Raw genomic sequence first — 26,649 nt, forward strand, 5'->3', positions numbered from 1 at the left:
ATATGATTCTCAGCATTCAGGTACTGTCTGCGATAACTTCCCTATGTGTGTCTCTGCTGTGATTGTTCTTCGGGGAGGTGATGGTCAAAGTGTGGCTGCAGTGGCACCGTTGTGTGGCACCTGCAGAGTCCAGGCCTTTACTGCTAATCCAGCTAGAGGCTGGAGCCCTGCTTCAGTTAATCTGATCATCTGTGACCTGCTGAGACATGAAACCCACCGTCTAGAGCTCCTCTAATCTGCACACACACAGACAGAAATCCACATATACACATACAGGGACACAGGTATGTAGCTGACAGATACACACATAATCACACCAGAATGGGCTCGCTCACATGTATACAGCACATCAAGTGAAGTGAACTGTCCTACTCTCCCACAAATACACACCCACATTCACACTGCTACCTCTCAGTCTGTTGACAGGGGAGTTACAGCTAAAAGACTGAGGCATTAGCCAGCTTTCGACAAGCTGTCATTTCCTTATGCTGAGAAGATAGATCTCGTCTGCTTTGCGCTGATATGACAGCAGTCCTGTAGCCGTCTGAAACTTGCAACAATCCATGCAAGTGGAAGATTTCATAAAATTAAGTTACACATGATGTCGATGCCCTAGTTGTAGAAGAACTGTGCCACAGCCCCAAGAGGAAAAAGCAAAAGGGCCAGCCAGTAGGCCTTAACATCCTAATTTTACATTTGATAAGAGATACCTCAAGTTCAATCACTCTCTGGCGATCAAAGCTGTCACTTCTCTGCAGCGTTCTAAGAATAACACAGCTCCACTACACTAAATGCTAATCAGAGAAATTAAACAAACAATGCAAGAAAATATAAAAGGCTAGCCTACATCTCCTTTCCCCACTGACACTATCGACCGCGTGTCAGAGCGTGTTGAGGAGTTGTGTAAATCCATAAAACAGATAAAGGAGGATAATGAGATGGAAGGGAGAGAGTAGATCTATTCATCAAAGCTTCTTTCTAACACACTCAGCAGATAGAAGCAGAAACGTTGTATGGCTGCTTACTCTCCAGTTTGGAGATTAAAGCTTTGGTTGCTGATAAAAAAAAAAGTTGAGAGGTATAGGGCTATAATTCAAACTACAGAGAAACTGGAGAGCCCAGTTACTCAAGTGAGAAATTTAGAAGCACATGTAGTATTCCTGTTAAGAATCCTTTCTTGTCTTTGATCATATTCGGGATATATTATGGCCTGGTCCTATCAGATTCTGTTACATTTCAATTGTACAGAGGCTCTGGCCACTCTCCATTGACAAGGGTTAACTTCCTTGAAGGCGGGTACTCTGTTGAAGTTTAAAACTATTGGATCTGCCCAGAGCCACTCTGGATCTGCCATAACTAGGGATGTCCCAAACGATTAATCTAACGATTCTTTTTTCAATTAGCGATTATTTTCCCATTGCTCAATTATTAACAATTTACACACGAGTAATTTCAATGAGATTCAAATCTCTGCAAGTGCAAAAACCTGGTAATAAATGTGGAAATCCACAACAGCACAAATTGCTCGTGTAATTTCATTGTTGCTATATGCAACCCAAGGGGAATAAGGTGCAGCATTGCCTGGATTGGCATGTTGTTTTTTGGTTGTGGTGATGAGGCCTCTGAGGCCTCTCCTGTGGGCTGAGGAGATTTGAAGCCCACATGGAGATGATGAAAACAGTGATCACAAGGTTGGGAACACTGAGGTTGAGAGGGCTGAATATACTTGGATAAAGTAATAAGCACCCTTTGGTTAAAGGTGAAAAATAGATCAATAATCCAGGGTACAGTGACTCAAACAGCCTCTAAGTTGCAGGATGTTTTATCATAAAATGTTCGGTTGCAGATAACCATATTGATCTCACTATTCACCCATGTCATCGCCCTGATCTTTTTTCCTGTGTTCTTTAAGGTGAGCCCTGGCTCTGTGGGCTGAATGAGCCAAACGGAGAATCAGAGCTCGGGAAATGCAAACAAAATGTGATTAGAGAGTAGTTTTACCAGAGGCAATATCTGTTTGTTTATCAGCCATGAAATGCCTTTTTTTTTTGGTTTAAAAAAAAAAAGAAAGAAAGAAAAAATAAATTGTTAACAGGACTGTGTGTGTGATCATTAAACTTGACGCAATTCCCACCATGGATGTTTAAATTGTTTGCAACAGCAAATGCGGTGCCAATTTATGCGCCCCACCGGTACCACTTGTCCTCCCCTCTCATCCTCCTCTCCCTCCTTCATTCCCTCTCCCACCATGGTTTCACCGTGCTCTGTGACGGTGCGGGCTGCCAATTAGTGTCCCCCACCTGTCGCCGTGGGTCACTGGTGCAGGCATCTGCTGGGTGTGAAATTGGTCATCTCACTTTCGTCCATGAACTTTGCATGGCCCCCCTGTCAGCGTGCACCCACACACAAACACCCACCCCAACACACACACACAGTAACACACCCCCACACACACTCAAACACCCCCCCACACACACACACACGCGCACACACACACGCACACACACACTTGAAGTTGGCCTTTATGGTATGGCCACCCTGTGTGGAAGGGGCAAGGGAGAAGGGTGTGATACAAATTATACCTCCAGCTTGGACTGGGTAGGTATTAAAAAACAATCCCATGGGGAGACCTCTAGCTCACCCAGTAAGAGCCTAACGTTGACTGAGTCCTTTGCAGCGGCTTGGGTTCGAGTCCGGCCTGCGGCACTTTGCTGCGTGTCATCCCCCATCTCTCTCCCACCCTTCCTGTATATCCACTGTTGCTATCACATAAAGGGAAAAGTCCCCCAAAAAATAGTAAATAAAAAAAAAAGAATAGTACACATTGTGGTAGAAAAACATACTGTAAAGCTTTGACAGCTTATTATTCTGATATCACTGTAGTGACATCACTATGTTTCCAGATCCCAGAAATAAAAATAGTGAGTATGTTATTATTCCTGGTAAGAATGACGGCCAAAACTACAATGTATCCTTTAATAACAGACATGGAGTTTTATTGTTGTTGTGGGAATTTTTACTGAGCTCATCTGAACAAAAGAGGCATCAATTAAGAGCCTATGTATGCAATCTGAATGTATTGGTATGAAAACATTTACAACAATGTGCCTCTCTCCCTCTAACTACACAGCTTTAAGCCTTTCACTCGCTAATACAAGAGTCATTTACACCGACGCCAAGGCTTTCATCCGGGCAAGCTCTATCAGATTTCCCCAATTTGCAGCAGCTACGCTGGAGCCTATTAAACCTGATGTTTTTGAGGAAAGTAAGATTGGCCTTGAATAAACTGTCTACTGTAACCGCGTGGCACTGACTGCAACAGCACCATTGTTGTTTGGGGTAATCAGCCATTTTCAAACACCTACATTATTCCATCACTCCGATTCAATCCTCATCCTCAATCTAATGACTAAATGATTGCCTCTCATTATGTGTACGGTGAGGGTGCAAATTAGAATTACACTCACCCTGAAGAAGGCTGTCTGTGTCGCTACGAGTGGGTTGCTTCTCCCTAAATCTTTTACATTTTCTGTTATGAAATAGCCAGTAAAAAAAGGCGTTTTAAATCATTTTGAAGAAGAGTGCCTTGGATTTCCTTCTTTTTTTTTACACTTAATAGAATTTAAAGGAGTTTCCTAGTTTTGAGACGGTGGTCTCCGTTCAGCTCATCTGCAGCTCACAGCATACGAGGTGTTTCACGAGACAGTACAGTAAGTTCTACTTTTACTGCTGTGTCCATCACTGCCACTCATTGTTAAGCCTGAATAGGATATGAGTCAGAACAAGAACACTTCTAGAAGAAGGAATGAGTTCGCATGGGGCACATTTCATTGTCACTCAGACAAACATTTTAGAAGGCAGGCCCACGTCAATCACCGTCAGGGCAGATTCTACTCCTCACTATACGAACGTAGAAGTATTCTGATACTTACATAGTAACATATAGGCTTAGACATTTTCTGTACTGACACATCATCACATGGGATCAGTATGTCAGGCAGTTTGACACAGACTAATAGTCATTTAGGCAAATAAGTGAAGGGGCCCATTCTGGTGTTGGGCCCCTAAAGATTGCATTTCTATTGCCTCATTAGATAGAGCCAATTAAGAAGATCTGTCTCATTATAAAGGCTGGCCCCTGGGAGACAGCTGGGCCTGTCTGTCTACCTGTTTCTAACTCCCTAGGTGTGTTTGTATGAGCTGGGGGTGGCTGGTTGGGAATTGTGGAGCATGTAAGTTTGTCCATTTTATAATCAGAGGAGAAATAAAGGAAGCCTGGCAGGAGCAGTCAACATATTTCCTGAGCAACTGTGTTGAATATGGGTCACAAAATACCCCATATGTTTCTGTACTAGCAACACAAGGAACATACTGCGGCTAGCGCTAGGCCTCGATGGCCTTTCCAGGAAAAAAAACACGGCTTAGACTATTGATTTTTTTTTAAGCATGATATACATTTTTAAATGGAATCATTTGAGGCAGGATACAGCTGAGCAAAGCAGACAAATAAATGCTACTCTCGGTAGAAATTAGATTAGGACAACCTGAGTCTGTCTTTGATGAGTGATGATGAAACTACGTATCAATAATTAATGAGGCCAATACTAAAAGGTCAAGCATGCAGCGAACCTCCTGCCTCACTCGCCATAGATCTGCCATCAGCTTTACTGCAGAGGTGCTCACAACAGCAACCACTACTGCAGCAGTAAGGGAGTTTGAGTCCAGCTGGCTTTGAAATCACCAAATGTGAGGATGCCATTGACTCTGCAGTACTGATTTCATTTTTTTTTTCATAGACAAAAAAAAAAAAAACAAGATTGCAGAGAATCTAGTACTTTATCAGCACTGTGGGCAGCAGAAAGTGATGGAAAAAGAGGATGACTCAGAGATAGTGGGTGGATTGAGACCAGGTGAGACACTGGTACAGCAGATGGGCAGATCGTCAGTGCTCAGTCTCTCCATCGTGTTGCAGGCGGCTCATTGGGTGACGAACACCTACTATTCAATCTAACATGACCAACGGTAGTGCCATTCATTTTCAAGTTCAAAACTAGAACTTCAGAACATGATATAACAAAAGCTGTGCATTAGCAGATGGGTGTGGGGACAAAGGGTTCGTATTCTGGAACTAAACCCATGTTTTGAATTAATATCATTATTAGTAGTAGTAATATGGGAAGAGTAACATATTTTGCATATATATATAAAAAAAAAAAAAACTTAAATGCTCTGGAATATCCTTGCTTGATTTTAGACACAAAACTGGCTTCACATGTACCACTACCATTTAGTTAAAAAGAACAACATTTTGAGAGGAAGATTTGCTACAAAAAGTGAGTCTGAAGTGCATCACTCACTAGTGTATGAACTGTGATATCAATTCAATTCAATTCAATTTTATTTATAGTATCAATTCATAACAAGAGTTATCTCAAGACACTTTACAGATAGACCACACTCCAGAATTTACAAGGACCAAACAGTTCTAGTAGTTTCCTCCAGAGCAAGCAACAGTGCGACAGTGGCGAGGAAAAACTTCCTTTTAGGCAGAAACCTCGGTCAGACCCAGACTCTTGGTAGGCGGTGTCTGACGGGCCGGTTGGTGTTAGAATGATGAGTGGCAATAACAAAAATAGAAAAAATTTGTAGTTTGTAGCAGTTCTCTGTAGTAGTTCATGGCATAGCAGGACGCCGTGCGGCATTATATCATAAAACTCTGGATAAAAAAAGCAGGAAAAAAGAAATGATTTTGTAACGTCAATAAAGAGTATTACGGTAGTACTGCATTTACTCATACTGTAATGTCTGTTCTCAAAGAGAAATGTCTACAGTCCTGTTCCGCACCAAGACCCAGAGAGGGACAGTGAAATGTGGGGATGAGCATCTTTCTCACACACACACACACACACACACACACACACACACACACACACACACACACACACACACACACACACACACACACCACACACACACACACACACACACCACACACACACACACACACACACACCACACACACACACACACACCACACACACACACAACACACACACACACACACACACACACACACACCACACACACACACACACACACACACACACACACACACACACACCACAGATGTGGGTCATAGCAGTGTCCCAATTAAAATGCCATCATTTACCCTACTTTTAGATTCTCTAAACAACAGCAGTACAGTGCAATACTATGTAGTCTATTAATTAGGTTAATTGAGATTCAAAGGTTTTTCAATGTTTTTGTGTTCTTTTACAACATTTGGGTAGGACAGTAGGACACACTGGCTGGACCTGGGTCATGAGACTTTAACAGTGAGCTCATCTGACTTCCTCCTCCCTCTCTCTTATCTCTTCCTATCTTTGAACCTTTTTTTCCGGGCTGTGGGGTGTACGGGTTGAACTCACATGGATCAAATGGAATTTGGCATGGTTTGCACAGGGAAGACAGCGAGGGTGCGTGCATGTGTCTGTGTACGAGGAGGCCTGTTTAAGGAAGGAACGGCAGTGGCGGGGGTCTCCTAGGGGCTCATCAAAGCATGCCGTGTCCACTGCAGCCCCACGTTAAGCTCAAGTCAGTGCCTCATTGTGTTTGTGTGAATGACCCCGGGGGAACACCAACTCCCGCTGCGCTGCATTCCCCTCCACATGTTTGCTCTGCCTAGGGTGTGGCCCAGTTCGAGAGGATTACGCTGAGGAATGCAGCCGAGCCCATCTTTTAAAACAGGGGGGGGGGGCATGTGCATAAAGTTCATGTTCACTGAGGCTTCCTAAAGATCCCAAAAACAATAAGCCCAGAGGGAGGAAGTTACGGTTCAGAGGAATCTCTAAACTTAAAAAAAGTGTACTGGACTGGTAGCTATGGATTAACAGATTACCTCCAGGTCGCAGGGACTTTCCTACTGAGTCTTGATTACAATCTTTCATAATTGGTTTAAAAAATGTTCTGGTTACCCGCTTGGTTAGACGCATCACTTACACACCTTTAGTTCTTCAGTCCTTTGGTCAAATCACTTCTTCTCTTCCCTTGCTTTATACTCTTAGCCATTCAAATATTAACACCTTCCCTTCTTGCCATGTTCCCTCGTGTCTTTATTTACCAGTTTCAGCCCTCCCCCCAAAAAAACACTTACAGCCTGCTCATTTGAAGCAAAGTCCGGATTAAGATGTTCTTACAAAGTGAGGGAAACCAGGGCACCTCTCCCCCAGGGGGACTGCTGCGACACCTGAAAGAAGCTTCTATTGTTTCTCCCGCTTCCCCATGTTCTTTTTGACAACGACCACTTGATGAAACATGATAGCGCCAGGATGCACTAGACTATCCCCCACCTCTCAGACTATTGAAGCTCAGTCAGTCGGACTGGTACAAAAAGAAAAGAAAAATCTTAACAGATCATGTTATCAGACATCTGCTCTGCACTTGCCTTGTACTTTGCAAAAAAAGACATGTGTCACACAGCTCTCTATATATAAAATCTAAAATATATGTTAATTGTAAAATACATTTTCTGCATTATGAAAAAACAGCCATCTTAATGACAATCTCTCAACGAGCTGCTTATTTTGAGTCTTATTTTCTGCTTTATTTCATATCTGCCTACGTGTTGTGCAATGACAAACAGTCGAAAAAACTAAAATTCAGACAAGCGCTCCGGACGTGAACAGTCTTTTACTGCAGAGAGAAATAAATATATAACCCACTCAGCAGAGTCAGAGACAGCACAACAGAGAAAAAAAACTGGAAAAACCAGAGGAATAAGCATCAACAAAAGGCTACTGTCAGAGGCACAGCCAATGTGACATCATCACATCACGGCTGTGATTGCATTTACTCCATTAACGTAGGTATTCTCGCTCATTTCCTAAATGATTGCCCCAATACCACTTGGTCATGGTTTCCATGGTCACAGTCCAACAAGAAGCAAAGAGCTAAAAGGAAATGGCTTCAACCGCAACCATCAACCGCAACCATCATTTGTGATACTCCTGGAGACCCTGTTCTGCCTTTACTGATTAGCTATCACTTTCTGCAGTTAATGAAGGTCAAGTTTCAAGGAGGGACCCAAATAATAAACAATATTTTAATCTCTCTCAGTGGAATCCATTTAGACTGCAAAATCATCTACCTGGTCTGTTTGAACTACAATATCATCATTGTGCCTGGCAGCCACCAAACCTGTCTGCACATTCCTAAATCAAAAGACAGAGCAGTGACAAACCCCAAATGGTATTGATTTGGACTATTCTGGATTTAAAAGAGAAATGGAAGATTGAGTGAATGATCAAGAGTGACATTTTTTTGACTTACTGTATCTAAACATTTACTAAAGCTAATCCTGCTGTTAAGGTCACAACTGTCAACCTTTCATGTCCCGTCTCAGAGGTAATAAATGATACGTGGCAAGCTATACCATGTCTACCAACCGAATGTGACTACGGCTTTAGTTGGACGGAGATGAAGCAGCTTGTCCTATTTCGAGAGATGACAAATGCAGCATAGAGAGACTATTTCTAAGGCCCACAGTGTAGAGCAGGAGGACAAAAAATAATCCTCTTGACATGACACTATAGAAGTGCTGAGAGCGGCGCAGTGGAGTTGGGACGTTGTAAGCTTTATGATCCACAAAGCAGGAGCAAACCTAGCAAGATTGAATCCTCATCTTCCTTCATCCAATGCAAAGCACACTAAATGCAAAACCAGTCATTTAGGTAGTTGTAGTCCTCCCATGCAGTGGAACTTGTGCAAATTGACACTGTTTGGCTGCTCCCAAATCCCACTACACCCGGCCCTGTCCTTGGCGTGTGACTCCACTGCCTGATCAAAAATCTGAAAAGGTTGTTCTCCAGGTCTCACCGATAGGAATGGATGCACAGAGAGGAGCAATAACTGAATTATGCTCTCAAATGTAATTTATACCCAACAAAAAATATACGAGGCACTTATATCATCTACATTTCTTGCCACAAGTAATGACAACAGCATCCATTCCACTGCATTGTGATTAAAATTAATTACACCTTTTACAAGCTACATCGTAGCCGATGATTGCTGAGATTTTCCCAGTCAGAGACACCTATAATTTACATGATATCTTAAAAATATTTTAAATGTTGTGCAACCCAAACACCCAGCAATCATAGGCCTAAACAAATCTCTCAGCATACAGTATGTAGACATTATTTTAAAACGTTTTGAACTCAAGATTAAAAATGACGTCAAAATGCATTTAGAATTAACGGTGCAAAGATGAGAAACTGAGAGAGAATCATTTTGTTTTGGCAATTTGGCTGCAAAATTTGAAATCTGGCCATTGGGGAGTTTAATAGGAAGGAGCCATTGTCATTGCAGGAAGGTTTTTTATCAACTCTGAAAACAACCACCACAACGGTCAAATTCTCCACTGAGTTGGCAGGCTTGCCTACTGTTGCCTGACAAGTGCGACAACAGTTACACCTCCTACTCTACTCCTCTCCTGAGCCCTACCTTTCACATGTTTATGAAAAGGACCCTTCTGATCATTGGCCAAGTCATGCCTGGCAGCACACAACCCTGGCATGATAACCCTATCAGATGAGAATATCCAGGAAGACGATACGGGCGTAATGGGGTGGAAATCAGCCTGCCGTGGAATGAAACACATTTCCTAATGCATAATAAAGCATTCATTCTCTCAGCTGTCACGAGGAAAGTCTTTGTGGGAGAGGGGGCGAGTTGGAGTTAAAAGTACAGAGAATCCTGTATTCTCGTTCTGTCACTGGGTTGTATGGTGAAAAGAGGGGGAGAGCGAGAGAGAGAGAGAGAGAACTACCTGTCAATACAATTAACAATTTGGCTGCATAAAGCTTGATTTATGGTTCTGCGCAGGCTCCACGCAAAGCTTTCGCCGTAGCCTACGTAAGTGGCCTGACGTTTATACTTGCGCGCTGGTGTGTACGTCGAGCCGGCGTGTGTTCCTAGATTACAATATTAAAAGTAACATATGGTATGGAGGGTTACAGTAGTCACAGCCAGGCTACAAAATTAGCACCATCCACAAACCAAACGCTGGTAGATTTGCTTCACTCACCAGGGGTAGGAATAAGGGTTACAGGATAAGTAACTTCACAGCTATATGCATAGGCTTTTTCTTCATTCCATACACCAAGATACAGATGATGCATGAATTGCCAGTGGATTGCCTCAAAGCCACTATTTGTAGAGGAAGCATCATTAAGAATTTGAGAGGTTGAGTGCTCCGGTCATTCAGTTTCCTCAGTCAGGGATGACTGGTTGGAGGAACAGCAAAATTAGGATCCATGTGAGGCCGCCCCTTGCATGGTGCAATAACAAATCAGTCTCGATTGGAGTCAGCTGTTTGCTCATTAAACCATAACGACATAACAGCTCGCAAACTCTGGCATCTGGTAAGGAATATCACTCAATGACTGGCTGCAAGCAATAACTTAGCCTTGACATGAGCCAAGTCTTAGCCAAGAAAACGGCTGATAGCACCATGAACGCAATATACTTTCATAGTGTTGTATAAATAATTAAGCATTAGCAACTTGTAATGAAAAGGGCTTTTACACACCCCAAAGGTCTTAATGGATTTCAGGTACAAAAAATGTGAAAATGTGGATAGCTAAGCATGCGTTTCAGGAGGGAGACGGTCACAATTGTCAGACATAGGAATGGTGGGAATCTAGTCTTTCTCTTTTGTCACTGACCTCGTACAAAACCTAGAAAAAACGTTAAATTTACTCACCTCGCAGTTTCAGTGTTCTGCTCTAGTTTCTTTGGCTATTTATCATGGTCACTTTTTTTACCCCCCCTCACACAGCTTGAAAACATTGGGTTGCATTTGGATGCAGTCATTTTATTTGCAGCATGTGAGGGCTTGTATGAAGCGACCTTGTTTTAAGTGGGGAGACTTATAAAGTGTCTGGTGTTAGGCTAATTTAAGATAATTTACAACTATTAAAAAGCAAACTGTGCAATAAGTGTACTGAACAAAACAAATTACCTTAAGAGGGGTCAACCAATAAACTACTTTATTGAAGGAATGTTAAGGCCTCTAGCGTAGTTTCATTTAATAACACTTCTAACCCTCTAAAATTGAGATTCTGACAAAGAAAGAAGACTAACCACATCATGAAAACGCAATACCTATAACTCGTCTTGGAGCCATGAGAACCAAGCATAAAAAACAGCTCTGGCTGTTTATGTTGGTTGTCTGTGACAGCTGACATGCACCCAGGAATAGAAGCCTTGGAATGACTTAAGGCGATCCGATGTTCGCCCACATATACAGATGATGGACAAGGCATTGTAACATTAGAAGAACTTACCGTATAAAAAAAAACATCGACACACACACACACACGCGCCGCACACCTGTGGTGACAGTGAACATGACAACAGACCTCTCTGGCCTTTAGCTTCATAGGTCAGGCTCGTCTGCTAACTACAGCACAGCATGGAGACCTGACACAAATGCTAATTTCAGCAGACAACCTATACCCACCGACCATGAGGAACCATAGCTGTAACATTTTATGTCAGATACTATATTGGTACTGCAAAGATGTAATCTAATTATTCCAATGTGCTTTACATTGTTTGACAGTTCCATAACATTGTGTAACGAGTAGTAAATTAAAGAGTGGAAACCTTGATTTTTGCAGTGTATGCCAGGCATTCATGAACAAATTAACCTCATGAAAAGGTCTAAAGGTTTAGGTTTTACAATCTGTTTGTAACAAGTACTCTGGGGGGGAATATAATAACAATAGAGCCTGGATCCCTACAGAACACAGCAGTAACCTACTGTATTTAAAAGTCCTTACCTTTAACGAGTCAAAACAGGCAATCACCCTTCCATTCTCCACCTGGCAGCTTTTGGGTGGGTGGGCAAATTTGCATTCCTCATCACTGCGTGAACAAGTCCCTCTCTGAAACTGCCGGCACACTTCCAGGGTCAGCCATTTTGTGTCCCGTATCGAGGCAATGTTTAGAGCCATCTCTGCAGCACTGGCTGTGGAGCTAGGGTGGAATGGAGCCACTTGGTTTTAGGAAGAGGCTATCCTCTGAGGAGGTGTTTCAGAGTGTTCCAGTTAAAAAAAATAAAACACGCAGCAACTAAAACTGGTGGAACATGCAGCTGTAAATGATCTGCTTCAGGTCAGTGGATGAGGTTTGTGTAGGTAATGGACTGGCAAAGTCTCTGTGACCGGAGCATGGGACTGCACTGCTGCTAATTGTTCATCAATCAGTAAGTCTCAGGTGCAGACCTCTGACAAGGCAGAGGGGACATGCTCAGAGACAAACTCTACTGGTTGTACCAATGTACCCGAAAACCTTTCTATGAGTGATGATATCTGTGCAAGGGTGGATGTTGGAGAGCAAAAGTGGTGCTATTTTGAGGTGCAACGGCACAGTTTAAAACACGCTTGTAGCTTTCTATGGTTTAAATGTCTTCAGTACATGCTCTCTGAGCTTTGGCACCTTGGCCAGCAGTGCAGTAGTAGTCCACTGCTTCACTTGGGGTTTCTTCGCACTGAGCACAGGTAAAGACAAACAAACAGGTCAGAAGATCGGCTGAGTACTTTCACGACTGCAGAGGGAAAAATCTGGAGCTCTTCAGAAACGCCCAGGGATCTTCAAGTAAGGATGTTGTCTTACAAGGCACTTTCTGTCTGTGATCTGGATTGGAGAAGAGAAAAAGACAGAAAAAGATGAACAAACACAGTGAATATGATGGCCAACTATTCATCTAATACGTTTCAACAGTGTTTGTGTATGCATGTCAATATGAATTTGTGTGCATACTGCCCAGGGGTGCTAGCTCTAAAGAGCACAGAGCTGATGAAGCAGAAAAAGGCAGCTGTGAGGTTATTCAGAAGCCACTTGAGTTTACGTCCCCAATCACTGCAGTGTGCCATTGTACGAGGTGACTACAAGCCCACTGGCTCTACAACATTTTGCATTCAAAGGGGTGAACGGCAAAAGCCTCTGTGTTATGAGACAGTGGACAAGAGCATCGAGTAGGAGCAGAGATAGAAAAATGCCAGAGGGTCCAACCCGCCCTGTAGAGCCATGCACGGCGGGATGGTGCAGCCAATAGAAAACCGCGCGGCGCAGCACTATTCCGGGCAGCCATCCAACAGCCACAGAGGGGCCGAGACAGATGCATATGCCAGTGCCAGACACGATTATGACGCTGCCCAGTGTCCGGCAATATTCACTGGTCTCCCACCATCCAAATTAGATACCGGCTCATTGACAGAGGCCTGCCAATTTACATTCATGGGAGGGATTGTGTGTATGTTCTCCCTGCCTCGTCCTGTAAAGGTACTAGTCTCTGCCTGTTGTCTAGGGAGAGAAGGGGGACAATTGGTGGAGCAAATGAGGAAGTGACCTTTAGCTTGTGCATACAAAACCCATTACTCAGCTACTGCGCAAGGAGCTCTTTTCTTGGCACATCTGGAAATATTTTTCTTCTAACTGGGGGCAGGAAAAAGGGCGATGAGGACACCAGACTGAGGGAGGAGATGGGTTGTAAAAACATTCAGCTCTAGTTAAAAGATTCCCCCTTTACTGTTCTAAACGTGTAAACAGATCCACGGAAAACAGACAAGACCAGGAGAAAACACCACAAAAAAAAAAGTTAAACACTTTGAGAACAACATCTTAAACAACCTCAAAAAGCCTATGACAAGCTCCACTTGGTCTTAATGAAGGCGAGTTGAGACTTGTGCTCACACCATCTACACTACTGCTAAGGGAAGAAGAAATCCCTTTTTTTCTGCCTGTCACAAAGACAGGTAGATTTTCCTCAGACACCTAGCAGCAATAAGATGCTTCCCCTTGAAATCACCCACCAACACTCTACTGTTTCACGCCTATGAATCCAGACCATTGCCTACCTAATCATATTGTCCCACTTAGGTGCTGATCATGTGAAATGAGATGAGACGCTTCCTCGCCCAATCGTACTGACGCCCAGGCTCCACTCTCCAAGGCAGGATTTAATTTCACAGCATCTCCCCAGGGAGAGAGCCAATCGCTGCAGAAGAGAAAGTCAGGTAAGAATCATGTCAGATCTGACCTTTAACAATTAATCCCTTCTTATTTTTAGAAGCCATAAGAAGTCTGTGATCAAGCTAACCTACTTTGTCAGAATGTGTGAAGGGACGATGGTGCCATTTCTATGTGAAATGACTTGCCCTCAAAAGGAGCAAGTTGTATTAAAATGGTTCGGGAACACAGCCATCTGTCATTTTTATTTTTTTGTGGGGAAGGTGGAGGTTTACAAGAAAGATTCTGAAAGATTTCATATTTCGAGGAGGCTGTGTCAATAAGGGTTGGTTGGGGTCATCTGAAAAGCTCACATGTGACTCAACAGGACCAATCAAATTATGTTTGTCATGAAAAGGTATTCAAAACAAATGGTGAGGACTGAAGATCAAAAACACCCTCATGGGGCTGATGGTACGATAATAGTCAAGCAGGAACATGACCCCATGTCTGTTCATACAGTTCTTATACTACAGACTATTGTATGTTTCAGCAATGTGCTCAGGGAATGTAACTGCTACTGCAACTGTTTGTTTTCAAAGAACAAAGATTTACTGAAAAACCTGAACACTTAGCAATTTATAATTTGCAGTGGGGTGCATGTACTCCACCAGATTAGTTTTAAAGAGATTGATGTGTAAGTGTAAAAACGCTGCCGTGGCATGTTAGTAATGCTAGTCTAGGGCTGGACAATTTATTGATATTATATCAATATTGTGATGTGATTCTAGATAGTGATATGACATAAGCGTTGTCTTTTCCTGGTTTGGTCAAGAATATCGTGACATCTTAGATTTTCTCACCTACTGACCAGCCCTACCATAGCCCCTGCAAGAAAGTAAACTATCACCCAGTATGGGGGACGAGGGAACGTTATCTTTGTCGTATAAAACCATCACATCTTCAGAGTAGGGATGCACGATGATTTTGGCACGACATCAGAATCGACCGATAAAAGCTTAATGATCACCATCAGCAGATATGAATATTTCTGCCAATGAGCCTTGTCGATAGGGTGGCTTGTTTACTACGCCCATATGACGACCGTGAACATAGCATGAGCACCAGCAACTCAAACTTCCAACTTGTCGGCTGTGTGGAGGTATTTTGAGATCTGTAAAAAAGTGTTGTGAGGAGGCGTAAAACGACACTCGTTCCACATTAGAAATATGATTACGCGTCTTAAGAGCCGTCATCCTGAGCAGCACCGAGACTTTGAAAAGTAAGAAGGAAAAAAAACGCCTTCTATATCAGTCCTTTGACAAAGCTAGAAAATACAGCAGCGACCGCCCAAAGGTAAAAGAGCTTGACAACAAAATCAGTGAATGAATTGCTCTTGAGAACCAGCCTGGTGGAGCCGCGGTGTGCTATGCCTAGCCAGCGCTACTTTTTTGATGTGGCCTTACCTGAACTCCAAAGTGTTGTCGCCAGTCACATTGAAAAGCTCCTCGCCGGCGCTAGTCACATTAGCTTTACCACGGACATGGACGTGAATCCTGTTAGCATGTCGAGCATCACTGCCCAGTGGATATACAAAGACTTCACCCTTAAGAAAGCTGTCCAACCTACACTCACAGGAATGCTCCGGTTCTCACAGCAGCTTCAATTGCATCTGATAATGTTTGTGAAATGGAAAATAGAAAGAGAATTAGTGTTTACCGTTGCCTCTGATGTAAGACATTTGGCGGACTTGTTCAAGTAGGAGATGATGTACATTTTTTTATTTGAACATGTATTTTTATTTATTTGACTCCTAAATCTGAACTTAAAAACAAAATGTGGCACCCGCTGGCATATAATTTATTCTCCTCCAAGTGATGGTCATGGGTGAATGTCTCCCTACATTTGTAAAATGATACATTTATGCTATAATCAAATGTTGTTAGTCTTGTGTATTGCCTTATCTACAACACAAGTGTAATAAGGTAAAAGGTAGTACAGGAGAGAGACTTTAAAGTGTATATACAGTATATCAGGGGAAAAATGTGTATATACATTGGTATTGGCTAAAACGAGTTTGAAAATATCGACAAATTGAATATTGGCCAAAATCCAATATGGTGCATCCGTACTTCAGAGAATGGAAAACTCAAACACACAGTGGAAGCTTTGCAATAATGACTGCTTTGGAAAACGCTAGCTGAGGTATGAGGCAATGCTTGCAGTTTTGAGTTTAGTCTGGTTTGACTTGTGTCTTTGGACAGTGTGCCTCTGGCCTGGCTTTGGCTAGCTTAGCTCCTGCTAGTGCGTTACCCATGCAGTACATGCAGCCTGGCTTAGTTTACGCTGAGCTTAGCGGTCAAGCCCTAAGCACAATGCCACTGATTTAAAGAGAAAGACAATGGGTCAGCAGGTAGAAAGGGACCGTATAGTGCCCAATGTTTTGACCTCAGAAACAAGCGCTCCTGTACACCTTGACTGACCCAGGTTCCTTTTCTGCAGTTTTGAGTCCTTCCAGGGAAAGAAATTTGACAGGAATACAGCCTGAGTCAAGGAATAGTATTTTAAGTTGGCTCAAGGCATTGTAATGAAATAGAAGCCATAGTTTCCACGCTCTGCTTGTGTGAATACTAATATGGCTGTTCACTCTGATGACAGACTCTTAAATCCTTTATGTTTTCAGCTATACAAGACCAGGTTTTAAATACAACCTCGAGAGCCAAATCCTGCACATCACATCCTGTTTATCTTTAGTTATCGAGTTCCTGCAAGAAGGCTTTGTCCCCTCTGTGTTCTCAGTCCAAACAGTGGACAGACAGGCTGACCTGATAAAGCAGAGCAGAGATGTGAAGAAAAGCAACACAGTACTAGACTTTATGGATTACTGACGCTTACTAAGGCCAGCTGGCGGGGGCATTATCTTGGTCAGTCTGTTTAATTGAATGAGAGTCAGCGGGACTGGGGTGTCTCGAGTGAAAGTCATTGGCTTGACCTCTGAATACCATGTATGTCACCCATTAGTCTGGTATCTGTGCGCTCGGTCTATGCCTGGCAGTTTATCTTAGCTGCTTGTATTTGTTCAGCAGAGACAATAAGCTACCTGGTTTCCATTGGTCGTAAGCCTTGTAACAACGTTGACTGTGGCATCCGTCAGGTGTTGCCAGAAAAATAAAGTAGAAATACAAATGACTGAAACAGTCAAGCGCATGAGGTGGGTACCTGAGTGGCTGCATTTCCATTCATTACCATTTTATGCTGGCAAACCACACTTCTATGGTCATTTGCATTGCCAAGAGGAACAAGTGGTCAATGTTTTACAAGGCTGTGGAGAGGGGGCCTCATTGTTTAGGTGAAAAGGGAAAATGTTCAGTTTCCAGTGAATAATGGAAAATGAGTGAGCCTTACAGTAAAGGTTTTATCAAAATGTCCCTAACAAATCTCACCTTACTTTCAGTGTGACATCACCAGCTTGCAAAATGTTCCTTTACATCCTCCAGAGAGGATCAGAGCAGAGCTATACCCTGTAGCCTAATTCGTATTTAATACTATGGACGTTATGATGCTTATGAAATTGCCTTTGGCATAAGCTACGGCTCCTTGAGTTCAATATCATCAAGTACCATTAGCGATAAGGACGGGTGAGTGAGCTTAGCCGAGACTATACCAGGACTAAGCTACTGTTCGGAGTAGGGCTGCACAATATGTTGTTTTTTTATGATTATTGCAATATCCACTGCCACGATAAACGCATTGTGAAAGGCTGTAACCTATTACAAAAGACACTGAAAGAAAATATCAGTAGAAAACTGTCATGCCATGCCTTTTATATCCAATTCAATGTTCAATTTGTTTAATTAAATAATGTTGGAAATCATTTCCTTGTGATTTGTTTTAAATTCAACAAGCAGTTGGATTTACTTAAGCAGAATCCTGAAAGTAGCTAAAAGGCAGGACTGAGTACACTTTTATTTCTGTTTATTTATCACAAGTAATATTGTTTTCGCGATCTTCCATCGCATATTTCCCTCGTATTGTGCAGTCCTAGTTCGGAGGCAACTCAAGAGGCATTTCACAGAGTCAGCAGATAGATGTGCCCCTTATCATAATAGCCTTAGCTAAACCACAGTGACCCGAATTGCCCTGCTCACGATCTGGGACTGGGCTTACCTCTCCTGATCAGTGGCCCATTTCGGAACACAAAACAAATGATGGAAAGTGTACATCATTTTTGATAAAGAGAATGTAAGTATCTGGGATGGATCTCAAGCCCTGCACTCTGTAAATGGACTTGTTTACTGTGTAAGTGTTCTTGTCTACTCCCCGTTTAGCCACGGGACTCAGGCAAGTCATCAGCTAATTACAGTATAGTTGGCAGCCAGAGGTGAACGGCACCATTCAGATAAACATGATGAATAACAGGATACCCAAGCTTACTTGATCTAAAGGTCTGAGGTGAAAAAAAGCGTAGAAGCGCTATACCTATAGTATCTGTTTTTTATAACTTCCACTGACACTTTATATGACAACATCGAGGACATAAAATACTGTTAGATTAAAGCTCTTGTACATTGAAATATTAAGTGAAACACATCAAGTGATTTGAAATCTTAAGCCTTCAATTTACAGCACTTGAAAACATAAGAGCTGAATGATTCAGCAAACTCACCCTGGTGTCACAGGGCAATCAGACTTCCTCCTGCATGCAGAAGATGTCTATAAAAGCCTACCACTAAATCCTTTTAAAACCATCTTGAGGTGCAATTTGCATGAGAGTCAATTTCAGAGAAAGGGGATTTCTGGCTGACAGGGTCTTGCAGTGAGGACTTGGTACTTGTCTTAGACTTTTCCCATTCTTTTCTCAACAGGAAGGGCTGAACTGATGTTCCATTTTAGAAAACACCCACTTCCCCTTGATACACAGCCAGATGTATGACACCACCCTGGCCTTTTCCATGCAGGCAATGATGTCCACTGCTTGACTGCTGTAGACCCGGCAACTAGCGCAATGCTAAATCTAGATAGACAGCAGAAAGCTAGGGACATGTCAACCACGCTGCATCTAACTCAAAAGGTTAATTCTGATGTGGGCCGTATTAGAACTGAAGTTCCAGCTTATTCAGGCCATCAGCTATTTGTGTCTACACACATAAAGAGTGACAAAACATCAGACCATGTTCTGAACAAACAATCTTTGCCCTTTGTTATTTGGAAAATACGTGCACCACGAGTTATAAGGAAAAACTTTGTGAGTACTGCACAAAGCAAGCAGTGACAGGGATGATGCCACAAAACAACTTTTTTTCTCTAGTGAGTGAAAAATATGAAGCCCATGTGGCAAAAAAAAAAGCACCTGACATTTGCACTTAGGAAGGTGCAAGACAGCTGCTGTGATAATGCCTCTCCCTCATGAGTCAAAAAAGAAAGTCTATTACACTGCTGGAAACTGCAATGAGGGCTGTTACTGTGCGGCTGCAAGCTCCCAGGACTCTTTTGCATTTATCTCACACTATATTTTTCTTCTCCTTTCTTCCCTCGTTTTCTGCCTCACACTCTTTCTCTCGCACAGATAAAACATTCCCTCTCCTCCCTCCCCACCCAGACTGGTATGCAGCACACTGCAGCAAAACTCCTGAAAAAAATCTTTAAAAAAAAAAGAAAAGAAAAGAAAAGAAAAAGCCAGCCAATATGACGGTTCTTTCCCACCTTGTTTCCCTGGGTCCCGTAACTCAGCTGTGTGCCTCTGTCTGTCTGCTGTCCCGAGACGAGGAGGCCCCCGGTGCTTCTGTGACACTGAGCTGCAGCACAGCCTTCCCTTCAGCCTCAGCGACTGGAGTTAATGGCCATGTGAACTGTTGTCATTCCTCGCGAGCTGCCGAGTGCTGCACTCCGAGGTCCATGCCTAGACAGGGATTTTCTCTCGATATGTCTCTCTCTCTCTCTCTCTCTCTCTCTCTCTCTCTCTCTCTCTCTTTCTCTCTTACGGAGCAAGCAAGCGAGCAAGCAAGGCAGGCAGGCAGGCAGGAAGCAGAAGAGTGTCTACTCCAACTATCTGGCTAAAACACTTCCAGCCAACCCCCCCCCCACACCCCTTAAAGCCAGCCCCTTCCTGCCCACCAGCCCGTGGCAAGGCCCTGCCCCTTAACAGCTCCAGCCAATACGAGGACAGCTACTCTGATCACAGCTTTATGTGCCTTTCAGTTGGAACAACGTAGACAAGGTGATAGGGTGAAAACAGTGCTTGCAGTAACAACCTCCAAATGCTAATCTTAAAAGGTATTTCCCCAATTGCATGCCCTGCTACAACTAGCTATCACGTTATTTATTATTTTTCCATCTTTCTGCCGAGTATATTTAAATTCAAATCAGCACCACTTTATTTGTGTTCTAACAGAAACAGAAAAAACAAGCTCAATATAAAGTCTAGATTTGTTTCTCATACAAAAAAAAAGCAATACAAGTAAGCAATAATCAAAGAGTTGCTGCAGTGGCATTATTAAGATCAGCCCTGTCCTTGTCTATGTTCTATCCTCCCATTAAACACCATCCCCCCAGGAAACAAGAGCCCCACACCTCCTCCCCCTCCCGACTCTCCTCTACCTCCCTTCGGCATCCGTCCTCTAAACTCCACCATACAGACACTCCCTTCTCCTCTCCATCCCTCACCTGTGTGTTTTCCCCATTTGTCAAAGCAATCTTTCAAGCTCTATTTCAATCAAATTCCTTAGTTTACTGGACTGGAAAATTGCACAGCTAGTGAGCATTTCTGTTATTGTTACTGCATTACTTGCTCGGGGAAAAAAAGAAAAAAAGATTGGTGGGTTGCTGGGATGTGGAAGTCTTGGTCTGTCTCCTCCCCCTGTCCGTCCCCCCCCCCTCCACCCAGCTGATGACATGCTGGTTGGCATCATATGAGCCGTGAAGCCGGAGCGTCACAGAAGTGATGAGTCAGAGATCCAGCTTCATGACTTTTCGATCCAGATTCAATAGAACAGCTGTACCGTCTGTCTGTCTGTCTATCTGTGTCCCTCCCCGTCTATGTCTCTCTCTCTCTATTGCTCTCTCTGCCTCTGTCTCATGCAAAGGCTGTGAATGACGCAGCAGCCTGGGTGTTTTGTTGATATCCATGAGGCTAAACATGCTCTACAGTTCTATGATAAACAAACCTATTGACTGTCTGATTATGCTTTAATATCTGTGTATATTCTGATGCTACATAGGGAAATAGATCTGTCAAATGGTTGAGAGGAGATGGGGGTCGGGGGAGATTACTCTCTCGAGCATGAAAAATGTCTACCTCAGCACATGACACTGAATACTGACGTCATCTTAGGCATTAGAACACCTGTAATAAAACAGCACAGACAGGGGCTCTGCCATTATATGAACAGGGAGGCGTGGGATGTCAGCCTTTGTCAACAGCTAAAGTGTCACCTTACAACATCAGTGAATGTAGTCTCACTATGCCACATCATACACACAAATCATGCACCAGGTTAAAGGAGCTGGAATGCAACTAGGCAGCAACAGCTGTATATGACTGCAGGGTCCAAATTGACTGTTATGTTCTGAAAATTCAACAAAGCAATATGTTCTCCTTCATCCAGAACAATACCAGTTGGACAGGCCAGGCTGCTCCATCATTGCTGATAGATGAAGCTTATCAATTTCTCATTTGGCTGCAACCGACTTCTCAATAACCACATTACTGAATATAACTGTCAATAAATGTATAACAAGCCGGGCTGCTTGTAGCTAATTTCCACCGGCAGACCACAGATAGCCTACCTTCTAAACAGATCTGTCCGACAGGAAAACAAACAGAAGCCTGGCAGACAAACAAGCTGAGCCACTTCCTTTCCACATAGTATCCCCTCCCCTCTTATTATCCCTGTCCTGTTTGACCCCAAACGGCTTGGCTCACTCACACACAACCAGATTTAGGATTCTGTGGCACAAAGCGGCTTCATTTTCAAATACAAAGGGAGTATTCCAAAACACTGGCTAATTACAGCATATGAAGATTGACGGGTTTAAACTGTTTGAAAACGCTCTCCAGTACAGAATACTGTATTCCGTGGTACTACTGGATAGCTAAACACAACAGAGAGAAAAAAACAGGGCTTAGAAATAGGGCACCGAAGACAGATCAATGAAAAGGCAGCTGTCTTTTTTCTATTATTAGCTGTAATCAAATATCAAGCGGCAGAGAGTTTTGCCTTCCTTCCGCTTGAAACCCATTCTGGTAAGTCTGTCACACAAGTCCACATAATAGAGAATAAACAAGTTCCTAATGGATGCGTAGGCAAGTGGTCAACCAGTGTGTTTTGGAGCAAGTTTAAGGCTCTTCAATGAGACTGTGTTCAAAAGATCAACCAGGAAGTACTGGATTGTATATTAAAATTCCAACTGGCTTTGGTTCAAACATTGTCTATTTTCTGTAGATTAATGTGAATTTGACCATATACACATTCAATCATAGTGCACTGTGTATTACAATCTAATACTCAAGTGTACAACTGGTACATAGACTTAATGAACACAGGTTTTTACATACAAATGACAAGTCAAAGTTATTGTGTTACACTGATGGCTCAGTTGAACTTAATGCTTTCTTCCATCGGTCCAGTGCTGTTCTGAGATGTTAATTTGCATTTTCAGAAGAACCAATAACTGAACATGTCCTGGCAGCTAGCCTGATTAGAACTTATTCACCTTACCCAGGTCAAGAGGCTCCTGCAGTACATTAAAATGTGCCTCCACTGGACCACTTCTCGTTAGAAGTGTTTTATTTTTTCTTATCCTTGGCAATTAAATCTTACAATCCATTAATCAAGGTGCCACTACATTTATTTATTTAAAAAAAAAGCAGCATGTTCCAGAAAGCGTTACATTGCACCGTGCAGGACAGACACACAGGGACCACTAAGCATGGTGATTTGATCTTTGTTTTTATGGAGCTGCTTTCACTTGTTTTCATTAGCTATCCGAGCAGTGATTATCAACTAGCTAGCATAGCAATCCAGACATCAGCGCATATTGTTTATGATAGTGGACTAGCCTCATCAGAACCATTCTGGGCCACCTCTACTATCCAAAGAGTAGTTATATTCACCATACCCGCGTTAAGTGCGTAAAGAAATGCCAGAGGCAGCGGGTGCTAGCTGCTAAGCTAACTACCTGCAGCTTACCTGATGACGAACCTGTCACATCCAGCTGCACTTCAGCCGCCACCGCCGCTACTCGAGAGCGCTATTTCGGTTGTAACGGAACCTACGGTTCAAAACAGGACGGCAAAAATGGTCTTCGACTGAGACTTGTCACTATTTCAAAAGAGCATCTGCCCTATTTCTCCAGCGGCAAACTTTTTTTCGCTTTCTAAATATATTTTAATGAAGGGCAGAAGAAAGCTATCACTCGCTACGCGCTAGCTCGCTAACTACTTTTAAGGCTAGGGTAGGAAGCAACAAGCGATTTTGACAGTTCGAGGAAATGCTGAATGTGCTTCGCTAGGGGGTTAGTACTACGGTCTAAACATTAACAACGCATTTATTCTCAACTATTTGAGATATTATCAACCGTAACTGAAGGATATATTGCATGAGATTTAAATGTGTTGGTTCATATTGTTCAATTGTAACACGAAAATCTAGTTATATTCGATAAACAACACATATTCCACCCTACTTTGAAAGTGGTACAGTCCAGAGGAACCAAGGGTAAAGAGAGGGGGGTGCTTGTTACCTAGGAAACAACAGTGAATCTCCCTCGGGAAAAAGATGCAGCCACTGATTTATGAGCCAGTGTCTGTCTGTCCGTCAAAATCATAGTCTGTCATCGAAAAGACCAAAACATCAAAGTCATTTGACAAAACCTATTGCAATTTATCATGTGATATACTGTATAAATTCCCATAAGTAAACACTTGTAGTTGACCAATGTGCAGTAACCTCCTCTCTTCTCGCGTGCTTTCCTTTACGCTACATACTAATGTAGTAGCCTGTATTTTAATTATTTGAATCTAGTGGCGTTGATACAAGAGGGATTTCATTGATTTGGCTCAACAATGTTCCTGAATGTATGTCTACATTCCTACAGTCCTGTGACACAGCCTCACTCTCTATGGTTATGTCTTAATTCTTATAATATAGTAGCCTAGGCTATACTATGGTGAGATATTGACTTGCATGTTCTTATTACTATTTAAAAAAAAATATCAAAATAAATCTAATAGCAAAAACTACAGAAAATACACATAATTAGATTTATTAGGTGATCAAAGACTCTAAATCAGCACATGGTCATCCCTTGATTCTTTGCAGAGGTGCATGCACATCCCTAGCATTTTGCAGCCTATTGGCATGCAGCTGGGCTGGATTTAGCAGTCTGTGACACACAGAGACCCGTTGTCAGCAAGAAGCGCAACGAGTCAACAAGGAGCAAGTCACAAATATCCCCGGAATGAGCAGAGAGGCACAAATTTAGCCCCACTGACTGCTGCCCACGCCATGTGCTGCCTATTGAGCACATGAACAATGAACATAGCCATCACAGACTGCTCTGTCAGGGCCAAGGCCTGCTTTAGGGGAATGCTACTGGGAATGAAGGCATCACACTCTGTCAGGACACAGGCCATTGGCGGTGTCAGGGATGAAGACGTTATTAGTCGGCGATGGTTTAAAGTTAACTGCAATATTTCATAAAGAAAACTACGGTCGATTCAAGCAGACACATTTATGGGTTCCAGCTAAATATCAATCATGTCGAAAGTCATAGATGGAGAAATAATCTGGGTTTAGACAAATGATGGGGACCGTTTACATGTGTTACTGCCTTGTCTCACAACATGATTTATGTGACATTAGACACACAATAAACTAAACAACATCTCCGACAGACAACAGTAAAGTAACTTTTGGTTTCGTTTTATTCATTTATTCTACTTTGAGAACTGATGTTATCCCAGCCTCCTCATGTTCTTTTCAACTTTTAATTGAAAAATACCAGAGCCAACAGTCTTTTTCATCCGTTTATAGCAAGTGGAAAAACAAACTACAACACCACCAGGGCACAGCCACCATGGAGATAAAAAAACAGTATTTTCAAGGCGTAAGTGATTATGAAAAACTGCGCACATAGGTCAAGCTCATCCCCCAAGGCCTAACGTATTGATCTCAATGCAGAGGAGGCATTTGTAGAAAAGCTGCCGCCGGCATACTTCTCTAAAAGTCCCTGAACGCCCACACACTTGCAAAGAAACACACACCGGGCTCATGAAAAACACACACAAATACATGAAGCACACAAATATCAATTTTAACAAGACTTTTTTTTTTTTAATGGACTTGTTTGAAATGAAGTTTGAGATTGACACAATGAGGTAGGCGGAGGGTGGAAACATTTGTATTATTGGACATCATTTTTAAAAAGGTTTATCCGGAAACAGGTGGCATAAACAACATTTCCTGCAAAGTTAATATCACTGGATTCACAACAACTCTTGAAAGAAGTAGATTTGCATTCAAACAAAATACAAGTATAAGAAAAGGCCATTTCTAGACTGAATACCATGCATGTCACTGGTTTAGATGGATACGAGACATTCATGTGCACATCAAAATGCAACATGTATTTCAAAAGAACCAAAGCACCCTGTGTGTCTGTGTGTGTGTGTGTGTGTGTGTGTGTGTGTGTCTGTGTGTGTGTGTGTGTGTGTGTGTGTGTGTCTGTGTTGTGCTCATTAATGGGTTTTGACTCAACATTTGTTGCAGTTGCAGTCTGTGGAGTGGACCTCAGGATCAAATGAGGGGGCGTCAGGCAGAAAAACAACCGCAGTATCTACAGATATCCCACTGTTAGTTCATCTCAAACAGAGAACCAGGAAGAGCTCACAGTAGAAAACAGCTTGCACCCACATACAGAAGACACTAAACGCACACGCGCACACACGCTCACGCACACACACACACACAATCACACTCAGCCCAAAGCTTTGACTCTGAGGTCCTTTGGCATACACACACTGACACACAGACCCACACACAGGCAAAGCTTTCACATCAGGACAGTATTGATCTAGAGAAACACTGGATAGGTGATTTCCCCACCAGACTTGGAATGAAGCTGGCATAACGTCAGGATTCCTATTTAGAGTAGCCTGAAAAAGAGAAGAATATGCCTTTACTAGCCTGAAAAAGCGTCAATATAGCCTTGGTTTCAAGTCCTTAATTTTAAAACCGTACATCAGAATGCTCTGAAATTACCTGAGAGAAACACTGGATAGGTGATGTCCCCTCCAGACTTGGAATGAAGCTGGCATAACGTCAGGATTCCTATTTAGAGTAGCCTGAAAAAGAGAAGAATATGCCTTCTGAAAAAGAGAAGAATATGCCTTTACTAGCCTGAAAAAGTGTCAATATAGCCTTGGTTTCAAGGCCTTAATTTTAAAACCGTACATCAGAATGCTCTGAAATTACCTGAGAGAAACACTGGATAGGTGATGTCCCCACCAGACTTGGAATGAAGCTGGCATAACGTCAGAATTCCTATTTAGAGTAGCCTGAAAAAGAGAAGAATATGCCTTTACTAGCCTGAAAAAGTGTCAATATAGCCTTGGTTTCAAGGCCTTAATTTTAA

At 42.6% G+C, this 26,649-nt stretch overlaps 1 protein-coding gene and 1 long non-coding RNA gene across 28 annotated transcripts in view; one reads left to right on the forward strand and one right to left on the reverse strand.

Moving 5' to 3' along the window:
* Window positions 1–23,474, reverse strand: part of mbnl2 (muscleblind-like splicing regulator 2) — a 54,480-nt gene extending 31,006 nt beyond the window's left edge. For 4 of the 27 annotated variants that reach the window (XM_032506363.1, XM_032506355.1, XM_032506350.1 and 1 more), the window contains exons 1-2: window positions 19,720–20,053; window positions 11,847–12,702 (exon numbers count right to left, since the gene is read on the reverse strand). In XM_032506363.1, coding sequence (XP_032362254.1) covers window positions 11,847–12,020 — 174 coding nt within the window. In that variant the 5' untranslated portion in view covers window positions 12,021–12,702; window positions 19,720–20,053. Of the gene's footprint in view, window positions 1–11,846; window positions 12,703–13,925; window positions 14,066–18,682; window positions 18,838–19,719; window positions 20,058–23,204 lie in introns of those variants that run through there. The other 23 variants (XM_032506347.1, XM_032506365.1, XM_032506361.1 and 20 more) reach the window with 12 other exon arrangements.
* On the forward strand, window positions 9,853–13,322 carry LOC116673949 (uncharacterized). Its single transcript, XR_004327925.1, has 3 exons — window positions 9,853–9,970; window positions 12,194–12,203; window positions 13,313–13,322. It is a non-coding gene; the product is annotated as an uncharacterized LOC116673949 (long non-coding RNA).
* Window positions 23,475–26,649: the final 3,175 nt, after the last annotated feature.

This window comes from Etheostoma spectabile, chromosome 24, assembly GCF_008692095.1.
Source record: "Etheostoma spectabile isolate EspeVRDwgs_2016 chromosome 24, UIUC_Espe_1.0, whole genome shotgun sequence".
Taxonomy (NCBI): domain Eukaryota; kingdom Metazoa; phylum Chordata; class Actinopteri; order Perciformes; family Percidae; genus Etheostoma; species Etheostoma spectabile.